General features: G+C 35.2%; 1 protein-coding gene across 1 annotated transcript; it reads right to left on the bottom strand.

Moving 5' to 3' along the window:
* Positions 1-1,313: 1,313 nt before the first annotated feature.
* Positions 1,314-10,554, bottom strand: LOC119501474 (leucine-rich repeat-containing protein 3-like). Its single transcript, XM_037791858.1, has 6 exons — positions 10,191-10,554; positions 3,708-4,051; positions 2,888-3,013; positions 2,652-2,816; positions 2,045-2,123; positions 1,314-1,967 (listed from the first exon to the last, which is right to left on the bottom strand). The coding sequence occupies exons 2-6, from the start codon at positions 3,990-3,992 to the stop codon at positions 1,750-1,752; spliced, it is 873 nt and encodes a 290-aa protein (XP_037647786.1). The 5' UTR covers positions 3,993-4,051; positions 10,191-10,554; the 3' UTR covers positions 1,314-1,749.
* Positions 10,555-11,262: the final 708 nt, after the last annotated feature.

An 11,262-nucleotide genomic window follows, 5' to 3' on the forward strand; every position in this document is an offset into this window, starting at 1 on the left:
GAAGCATGAAAAACAATTAAAAAAAACCCATTAAATAAATACAATTAGTTCATACAATAAAATAAAATAAAATAAAATAAAATTATATTAAATTAAATTAAATTAAATTAAATTAAATTAAATTAAGTTAAATTAAATCACATATCACATTAAAATCACACTCACTCACTCACACACACACACACACTGCAGTGACAACACGGCTGCCACAGGAGGGAGCCAACGATTCACAGGAAGTTCCCTGACATCTTTATTATAGAAAGCAGGTTTAACTAAACTCTCTGACTCAGAAACGCTAATGGGAAGCAGGTTAAGTTCACAGAGTCAGTTACCATGGTAGCTTGCCAGCAGGTTACCATGGTAACGGACCCAGAGTTCCCCTCTTCTCAGGGTTAACTTAGGGCGTTTTCATGTGAGGTACGATTGATTCGTACCGTGCCCGATGTACGGTACGGAGCGTTCACACTGATCAAACACACTGGACTTTGGGATCAAGTATACTCAGATCCGGGCCGGGTCCCTGATGTGAAAGCACCCTACATCTGAGTTTACACAAGGTCTAGTTTATCTACCAAACACAGAAAACATAATATATTAAAGGATTTAAAAGTAATATTAATAAGAAAAAACAAAGAAAACTACATTTAAATTTGTTCAATGTACTATTTAGAAACCAAGAATTAATAATGAAACAAGTTGACACGCCATACAGAAAAAAAAAAAAATGACTATAAATCACAAAAATAAACAAATAAAATAAATATGTGAACTGCTGCAAACAGGCTTCAATACAACTCATAAAAACAGAGAGAAGATGAATATATTTAATTCAAAGGGTCTCTGTAAGTCTTGAGGAGGTTCCAGAGTCCTGGAGATTAATTCCTTTGGTCTTTGATGTTGCGTTCACATTAAGAGTGAAGCGAATTTTTGCCTCCCTTTACTTGCTGGTTGGACCGCCGGTCTCATCTGTGTTCTAGAGGAGGAGCTCGTCTCCATGGATACCAACAACATGTCCTCCATCAACCATGGAAAAAATAAGCTCTGCTGCTGCTCTGTATGTGTTGGTGAAGTCCCAGATACGTCAGAAAACCAAGCGCCGTCGTGTCTGGGTTCATGACATCCCCCGGCGGCGAGCTGTATTCACACACAGTGACATCACACTGACTGTATCTAGCAGCCACACGTCTCTACTGAGTTATGAACCCAAAATAAACTCTGATTTAATATCAATAAACAGATCAATATGATGCTGAAATAACTACATAATGATGCTGATCAGTAAAAAGTCTGAATTCATGCTTCGTCAAGTCTGTTACCATGACGACAAGCAGACAACTTATTAAATGCTTGTTTTCTGAATGGAGTCTGGATGGATCAGAGCCAGGCTATGTAGCTGCTCCATCAACACTCAACATGACGTCATCTAGAGACGTTGTTGGTTCTGGTCTCTGGACAGAGATGATGGACTATCGTAGCTCTGGGTGACCACAGACACATACAAGATTTATTTATCCTCCATTTCTGATTCAACAACGTCAGGACGTCAGTGAGGACAGGAGGACGATCTCAACACTGACAGGCTTTCACCACACAGAGACACACAAATTTCTTGCTTGCATCAATAGGTGAATGATGCAAATTCCATGTGTTTGCGTTGCACCAATTAGGCCGCCCGGCAGACATTTGCCTATTTGCATTGACACCACGCAAAAAGTTGGCTTTGCGCTTGTTGTGAATGTGCCATTAGAATTAAATGTGATTGGCTCTCTCCACCTGCAGAGCCTTGAGGTAGTCCATGTGTTGGCGGGCCTCCTCCTGGTTCTGTCGGATGTAGTAGACCAGGTAGGAGATGACCGTGGAGAACCAGAGGAACATGGTGACCAGCATCACCACATCAGTGGATCTCCTCACAGACAGACACAGATCCCAGTCCTCCACCAACAGGACCAGAGGCATCCCAACAGCTCCTGCAAAAACAAGTTTACATCATACGTGTGTTACACAAACAAACACCAAACCGATTGGCTGATGAGTGTAAACGTACCGAGGTTTGGGAGGTCGGAGGTTTGACAGACGACTTCAGACAGAGAAGATGGGTCCAGATCCAACTGAGGCATGAACAACTGAACACCAACAAGAAGACAGAAGCAACATCTGCAAAGATTCAAACAAACTTTCTTCTGAATAGAAAAACACTATAAGAACAAGTTCTTTTCTTCTTCGTCTGCCGTGGCCCGTCTCGCCTCTTCCAATCCTGTTCGTGACGCCAAATATGCCGAAGATAAATTATGTGACAGACTGAGTTTTTAAGGAGATTAACTGTAGAACACACAAGGAAGGTTTGACTTGTAGATTTGAAGTGTTTATTTGCAAAGAAACCAGATAGCACAGGAACACTTCATTCTTATGTCCTTCGTCCAGCCGTCCCACATTCCGATGATCCAATCCCTAAAATTAGCTGACCAATCAATCCAGCGGGAGACGACCAATACGGTGACATATTCGTCAGCATCCCCGAAGTCTTACACAATACCGTCGTTAGGACATCACAAACACCAGCTGCAGCTGTGCTTATCAGGACATCAGCCTCCAGCCGGGCCCGTACCCCCCCCTTTACACAATATTACAAGACCTGTACAGATGAAACTCACCTGCATCCTACAGTCACAGTGCCAGGGGTTGTGTGTGACGTTGGTGCGAGCTCGCAGCCCGCCAAGCGCCGCCGGGTCCAACAAAGACAGCCGATTGGACGACAGGTCCAGGAGACGAAGCGAGGACGCCAAACCGCGGAAACAACCAGCTTCCAGGGAGGAGAGCTGAGAGGAAATATATATATATATGTAATACATAGAAGTTTTCTATAAGTGATATGAAGTGTGTTGAGTACCTGGTTGTGCGACAGGTCGAGCTCATCCAGCAGCATCAGATCTGAGAAGGAGTCGGCTGGCAGAGAACACAGCAGGTTTTTATCCAGAAACAGACGGATGGTGAAGTTAGAGAAGCCGACAGGTACCTGAGGACACAAACACCTGAGCAGGTTAAAATGTTCACTACACAGATGAATACAGGAATGGCTTTAGCATAGCTTAGCATAAACACTGGAAGTCAAGGGAAACTGCTAGCCTGACTAAATGTTTGTTTTAAAAGGGCTACGGTTTTTTGTTATTTTCATGATCAGAAATGTCCCGTCATTATTCTGATGTGGTGTAAACAGGGAACATTTGGTAGTGACCGTTGAAAACCGGGACATTTTAGTGTTTTACAGATATTTGTCGGGATTTCGGACATCCAGCTTGAAACCGGGACAATCCTGGACAAACCGAGACCTCTGGTCACTATAGTTATGAGGTTTTGTGATTATTGAAGCTGAAAATTAACTTGCAGCAGATTTTGTCTAATGTTTTCTCGTTTGATGGAGCCAGGCTAGCAGTTTCCCTTTGCTTACAGTCTTTGTGCTAAGCTAGGCTAAACTGGTCCTGGACCTTTCCCACGTTTTCAAAAAAAAATATCAGACCGGTCCTTTAATCCAAAGACCAAATATTAACCCCAAAATGAATGGTTAAATTGTGGTGAGCTGATGTTCAGTCCTCAGATGGGAGGAGAGTTCCCATAATGTATAAACTGCTCCGTGTCCCCACAACATCATGAAAACCAGACAGACAGACACACACACACACACACACAGACACACACTCACACACTCAGACCTGTGTCAGTCTCAGTCCACTGCAGCGGACCGCCAGTCCTCCATCCGACATCTCCGAACGTTGGCAGAAGTTGTTGGTAGACACTCTGTTGCCACGGCGCCAGAGGACCGCGGTAAATGGTGATGATGTCATCACCAGGTTGGGCCACGGAAGGATCAGAAGGATCAGAAGAAGAAGAAGAAGAAGATGGAGGATCATCCGCTGTGCTGACTCCACCACAGAAGAAGAAGACGAAGGCACTGGTGGACTCACAGTGCGGGACATCATGTGAACGTCCTCCAGCATGACTCATCACTTTCTCTTTGTGCGTCAGGGTCAGCTGCCGGCGGCCATTTTTAATCCATCTGAGAAAGTAACGAGACGAAAGGTCATGAGTTCAAACAATAATTAAAGTCTGAGAGACAAAGACACACAGCTGCTGTTAGTCTCAGCTGAACATTAAATCATCAATATTATCACTATTAATTAATACAATTAATTCAATTAACAGTTTTAAGTTTCAAGTTTTAAGAAGAAGAAGAAATACAAAATATATGAGTTTAATATCAAATCTGATGTATTATTATAGATTAAACTAGCAGCAGTATATAATAATAAATGATGTGTTATTATAGATTAAACTAGCAGCAGTATATAATAATAAATGATGTATTATTATAGATTAAACTAGCAGCAGTATATAATAATAAATGATGTATTATTATAGATTAAACTAGCAGCAGTATATAATAATAAATGATGTATTATTATAGATTAAACTAGCAGCAGTATATAATAATAAATGATGTATTATTATAGATTAAACTAGCAGCAGTATATAATAATAAATGATGTGTTATTATAGATTAAACTAGCAGCAGTATATAATAATAAATGATGTATTATTATAGATTAAACTAGCAGCAGTATATAATAATAAATGATGTATTATTATAGATTAAACTAGCAGCAGTATATAATAATAAATGATGTATTATTATAGATTAAACTAGCAGCAGTATATAATAATAAATGATGTATTATTATAGATTAAACTAGCAGCAGTATATAATAATAAATGATGTATTATTATAGATTAAACTAGCAGCAGTATATAATAATAAATGATGTATTATTATAGATTAAACTACCAGCAGTATATAATAATAAATGATGTATTATTATATTATATATATATAGTATTATATATTAAAGTAGCTCCATCTTTACCAGCTGCTACATTAAAGTGATGAACACATTAATGCATCAATTATTAGAACACTATGATATAATATAGATTATAAGGAGTACTTTTATTGTTGGTACTTTAAGTATATTTTGATGCTGATACTTTACTGTGGTATGAGTACTTTTACTACAAAGAATACTTCTTCCACCTCTGGGTGTTGTAACAATAAATGTATTAATGTATTCTATCTGATCTGGGATTCAATTATTCATTAATAAAGATATTAGTTAAAATGTTTTATGAAGAATGAAAAATAAAAATAAAAGAAGTGAAAAGAAAAACAGAGAAAGTCGATTAAACCCTGCAGAGCGAGACGGAGGATGAGACCAGGGAACCGAGGGAGGAGGAAGAGGAAGATGAGGAAGAGGATTAATGAAGAGTAGAAATAATCTCAGATTAATGTTCAGACTGATGTAGAGATTAAAGGAACAGGTGGAGCAGCAGAAGAAGAAGAGTATTCAAATCTCTCTGTTATTATTGAATTCACAGTTATGATTCATCTAAATGTCTCAAGTACAGTTTAGAGGTACTTGTCCTTTAATTGAGTATTTTTATGCCACTTTATATTCATCTTCACTACATTTAGCATCACATTAAATATAAATAATTATTACAGATTAAACTATAAGGTATATATATAAAGTTCTTAACATGTTGCTGCAGGGAGTACTTTTACTTTTTTACTTCCTTTCTGCTACAATAATCTTTCTTTTATTCATTCTTTATTAAAATTTGCAATTCTTTGCAAAAAAAAGTAAAAATGAGAACATGAATAAACATAAAACCTTCATTAACCCGATAAATATTAAATTACTTTAATAAGTAGAACTGGAAACTATTTTATATTAATCAGTTAATTCTTTCTGGAAAAATGACCAAAGTTCCCTTCAAACAATAAATCTTTATTTATTTCTCATTTTGGCTGTTTAGTCAGTCCTTACTTATATATCTATATCTATATCTATATATCTATATCTATATCTATATATATACTGTATATATATATATACATACAGACGTAGGCAAAGTTGTTGGTACCCTTCCGTTAAAGAGAGAAAAACCCACAATGGTCACTGAAATAACTTGAAACTGACAAAAGTAATAATAAATAAAAATTTACTGAAAATGAACTAATGAAAATCAGACATTGTTTTTGAATTGTGGTTCAGCATAATCATTTAAAAAAACAAACTAATGAAACTGACCTGGACAAAAAATGATGGTAGCCCTAGAAAAGATGTAAAATAATGTGACCATAGGGACATGTTAAACTAAGGTGTGTCCTGTAAATAGCATCACAGGTGTCTTCAAACTTGTAATCAGTCAGTCTGCCTATTTAAAGGGTGAAAAGTAGTCACTGTGCTGTTTGGTATCATGGTGTGTACCACACTGAACATGGACCACAGAAAGCTAAGGAGAGAGTTGTCTCAGGAGATCAGAAAGAACATTATAGACCTTCATGTTAAAGGTAAAGGCTATAAGACCATCTCCAAGCAGCTTGATGTTCCTGTGACTACAGCTGCTCATATTATTCAGAAGTTTAAGGTCCATGGGACTGTAGCCAACCTCCCTGGACGTGGCCACAAGAGGAAAATTGATGACATATTGAAGAGATAATACGAATGGTAACCAAAGAGCCCAGAACAACTTCCAAAGAGATTAGAGGTGAACTTCAAGGTCAAGGTACATCAGTGTCAGATCGCACCATCTGTCACTGTTTGAGCCAAAGTGGACTTAATGGAAGACGACCCAGGAGGACACCAAATCATAAAAAAGCGAGACTGGAATTTTCCAAAATGCATATTGACAAGCCACAAAGCTTCTGGGAGAATGTCCTTTGGACAGATGAGACAAAACTGGAGCTTTTTGGCAAGTCACATCAGCTCTATGTTCACAGACGAAGAGATGAAGCATCCAAAGAAAAGAACACTGTACCTAATGTGAAACATGGAGGAGGCTCGGTTATGTTCTGGGGCTGCTTTGCTGCATCTGGCACAGGGTGTCTTGAATCTGTGCAGGGTGCAATGAAATCTCAAGACTATCAAGGCATTCTGGAGCGAAATGTGCAGCCCAGTGTCAGAAAGCTTGGTCTCAGTTGCAGGTCATGGGTCCTCAAACAGGATAATGACCCAAAACACAACTAAAAACACCCAAGAATGGCTAAGAACTAAACATTGGACTATTCTGAAGTGGCCTTCTATGAGCCCGGATCTAAATCCTATTGAACATCTGTGGAAGGAGCTGAAACATGCAGTCTGGAGAAGGCACCCTTCAAACCTGAGACAGCTGGGGCAGTTTGTTCACGAGGAGTTGGCCAACATACCTGTCGACAGGTGCAGAAGTCTCACTGAGAGTTACAGAAATCACTTGATTGCAGTGATTGCCTCAAAAGGTTGTGCAACTAAATATTAAGTTAAGGGAACCATCATTTTTGTCTAGGCCAGTTTCATTAGTTTGTTTTTTTAAATGATTCTGCTGAACCATAATTCAAAAACAATATCTGATTTTCATTAGTTAATTTTCAGTGAATTTTTATTTATTATTACTTTTGTCAGTTTCAAGTTATTTCAGTGACCATTGTTGTTTTTTCTTTCTTTAACGGAAGGGTACCAACGATTTTGCCTACGTCTGTATATATATATATATGTATATATACATATATATATACATATATATATATATATGTATATATATATAAATATATAAATATATACATATATAAATATATATATATATATTTTTTTTTTTCGGCCATTTTTTCAGACTTTCTTTTCGGCCATTTTTTCAGACATTTTTCAGATCTTTTTTTCAGACTTTTTTTGTCCGACATTTTTCAGAACTTTTTTTAAAGACATTTTTTCAGAATTTTTTTTCAGACATTTTTCAGATCTTTTTTTTTCAGACTTTTTGTTTGGGACATTTTTTCAGACATTTTTCAGATCTTTTTTTCAGACTTTTTTTGTCCGATATTTTTCAGAACTTTTTTTAAAGACATTTTTTCAGAATTTTTTTTCAGACATTTTTCAGACTTTTTTTTCAGACTTTTTGTTTTGGACATTTTTTCTGACTTTTTTTTCACATATTTTTTAGATCTTTCTTTTCAGACTTTGTTTTGTCCGACATTTTTCAGATCGTTTTGTTTTGGACATTTTTTCAGACTTTTTTTTCCGACATTTTTCCGATCTTTTTTTACGGACATCTTTTCAGAATTTTTTTTCAGACATTTTTCAGATCTTTTTTTTAGACTTTTTGTTTGGGACATTTTTCAGAATTTTTTTTCGGGCATTTTTCAGATCTTTTTTTATGGACATTTTTTTTAGAATTGTTTTTGAGCCATTTTTTGTTCTGGACATTTTTTCAGACTTTTTTTTCAGAAATCTTTTGTCCGACATTTTTCAGACTTTTCTTTCAGACATTTTTTTCAGACTTTTTGTTTTGGACATTTTTTCAGACTTTTTTTTCAGACATTTTTCAGATCTTTTTTTTCAGTCTTTTTTTCAGATATTTTTCAGATCTTTTTTTTTCAGATCTTTTTTTATCCGACATTTTCAGATCTTTTTTTTCAGATCTTTTTTTTCAGACTTTTTTAGATCTTTTTTTAGACTTTTTTTTGTTCGACATTTTTCAGACTTTTTTCAGACATTTTTCAGATCTTTTTTTTCAGACTTTTTTTTGTCCGACATTTTTCAGACTTTTTTTTCAGACTTTTCTTTCGGGCATTTTTCGGATCTCTTTTTAAAGACATTTTTCAGACTTTTTTTTCAGGCATTTTTCAGACTTTTTTTCCGGACTTTTTTTCCAGACATTTTTCAGATCTTTTTTTTCAGACTTTTTTCAGATCTTTTTTTCAGGGTTTTTTTGTCCGACATTTTTCACACTTTTTTTTCAGACTTTTTGTTTTGGACATTTTTTCTGACTTTTTTTTCACATATTTTTTAGATCTTTCTTTTCAGACTTTGTTTTTTCCGACATTTTTTCAGAATTTTTTTTTTTTTTTTTTTTTTTTTAAAGTTATTTTTTTGGGGGCATTTTCCATTTTTATTTTTATTGACAGGACAGTGGAAAGAGTCTTGAAATGGGGGGAGAGAGAGAGTGGATGCGGAAAGGGCCACAGGCCGGATTCGAACCCGGGCCGCCGCAGTCAGGACCAAGCCTTGATACATGGACGCCCGCTCTACCAACTGAGCTAACCCAGGCGCCAGAATTTTTTTTCAGACATTTTTCAGATCTTTTTTTTAGACTTTTTGTTTGGGACATTTTTCAGATCTTTTTTTCGGGCATTTTTCAGATCTTTTTTTATGGACATTTTTTTCAGAATCTTTTTTGAGCCATTTTTTGTTTAGGACATTTTTTCAAACTTTTTTTTCAGAAATCTTTTGTCCGACATTTTTCAGACTTTTCTTTCAGACATTTTTTTCAGACTTTTTGTTTTGGACATTTTTTCAGATCTTTTTTTGTCCGACATTTTTCAGATCTTTTTTTTCAGTCTTTTTGTTTTGGACATTTTTTCAGACTTTTTTTTCAGACATTTTTCAGATCTTTTTTTTCAGTCTTTTTTTCAGACATTTTTCAGATCTTTTTTTTTCAGATCTTTTTTTATCCGACATTTTCAGATCTTTTTTTTCAGATCTTTTTTTAGACTTTTTTTTGTTCGACATTTTTCAGACTTTTTTTTCACTTTTTTTTCAGACTTTTTTTTCAGACATTTTTCAGACATTTTTCAGATCTTTTTTTTCAGACTTTTTGTTTTGGACATTTTTCAGACTTTTCTTTCGGGCATTTTTTGGATCTCTTTTTAAGGACATTTTTTCAGACTTTTCTTTCGGGCATTTTTCAGATCTTTTTTTACTGACATTTTTTCAGACTTTTTGTTTTGGACATTTTTTCAGATCTTTTTTTGTCCGACATTTTTCAGATCTTTTTTTTCAGACATTTTTTTGTCCGACATTTTTCAGACTTTTTTTTTGGACATTTTTCAGACTTTTCTTTCGGGCATTTTTCAGATCTTTTTTTTAAGACATTTTTTTGTCCGACATTTTTTTTCAGACTTTTTGTTTTGGACATTTTTTCAGACTTTTCTTTCGGGCATTTTTTCAGAATTTTATTTTTGGACATTTTTTCAGACTTTTCTTTCGGGCATTTTTCAGACTTTTTTTACGGACATTTTTCAGATCTTTTTTTCATCTTTTTTTTCAGACATTTTTTTGTCCGACATTTTTCAGACTTTTTTTTCAGACAGATGAGCTGGTACTCACGTGATGATGATGATGATGAAGAAGCAGCAGTGAGACAGACTGATGGAGGACAGACACATGTCTCTGGGCTGTAAGGGTTAAATCATTTAGTTTGATTAATAATCAATGAAATCAAGTCAATCGATGATTACATTGAATATAGTTAAATTATCAATATCACCATTAATTAATGACATTAGTTCGATCAAATGTTTTAATAATAAGAAGAAATACAGAGTTTAACTTGAAGACAACAGCGCTCTCTGCTGGACGCAACACACTGTCATCCAATCAAACTACATTCAAGTTAACCTAAATTAATTACATTTAATTAAATTAAATTAAAAAAGATACATTAAAATAACTTTCTCTGTTTGTATTTTAGATTAATAACAATAATAATAAATATCAAAATGCTAAAAATAATAATAATACAATATTGAATAATTAAAAATAAAAAATTGAAAAAACTTTCTCTGTTGTTTGTATTTTAGATTAATAACAACAATGATAAATAATAAAAAGCAAAATAATAATATTAATACAATATTTAATAGTATAAAAAGATAAAATAAAAATACTTTCTCAGGTGTTTGTGTCTTAGATTAATAACAATAATAATACATATGAATGAATAATAAAAAGCTAAATAATAATATGAAAACAATAATGAATAATGTAAAAATATAAAATAAAAATTCTCTCTCTCTCTATACATATATATATATATATAATTTTTTTAAGGCTAAATAACGCTACAACGTACTTCCGGTGTGTGTGTGTGTGTTTATTCAGGCCAGGTGGCAGGTGACAGGTGGGCGGGGCTTGCTGCAGCTCGAGCTGTCTGCTCTCTGCTGATAGAGCTCGTGCTGTCAGACTGTGACGCCTCTCAGAGAACATGAAGAAGAAGAAGCAGGAGGACTTCATCTGGTCTGATCATCTGGTCTGTTCATCTGGTCTGTTCATCTGGTCTGATCATCTGGTCTGATCATCTGGTCTGTTCATCTGGTCTGTTCATCTGGTCTGATCATCTGGTCTGTTCATCTGGTCTGATCATCTGGTCTGATCATCTGGTCTGTTCATCTGGTCTGTT

This window comes from Sebastes umbrosus, chromosome 14 (genome assembly GCF_015220745.1).
Source record: "Sebastes umbrosus isolate fSebUmb1 chromosome 14, fSebUmb1.pri, whole genome shotgun sequence".
In the NCBI taxonomy this organism is placed as follows: domain Eukaryota; kingdom Metazoa; phylum Chordata; class Actinopteri; order Perciformes; family Sebastidae; genus Sebastes; species Sebastes umbrosus.

Bases quoted from the DNA above. Each gene is read 5' to 3' on its own strand.
- LOC119501474 (XM_037791858.1), bottom strand. From the start codon at position 3,992: ATGCTGGAGGACGTTCACATGATGTCCCGCACTGTGAGTCCACCAGTG. The intron at 2,817-2,887 runs GTACTCAACACA...ATTTCCTCTCAG, and splicing joins TCGACCTGTCGCACAACCAG to CTCTCCTCCCTGGAAGCTGG. The intron at 1,968-2,044 runs GTACGTTTACAC...TTGTTTTTGCAG, and splicing joins CTCCGACCTCCCAAACCTCG to GAGCTGTTGGGATGCCTCTG.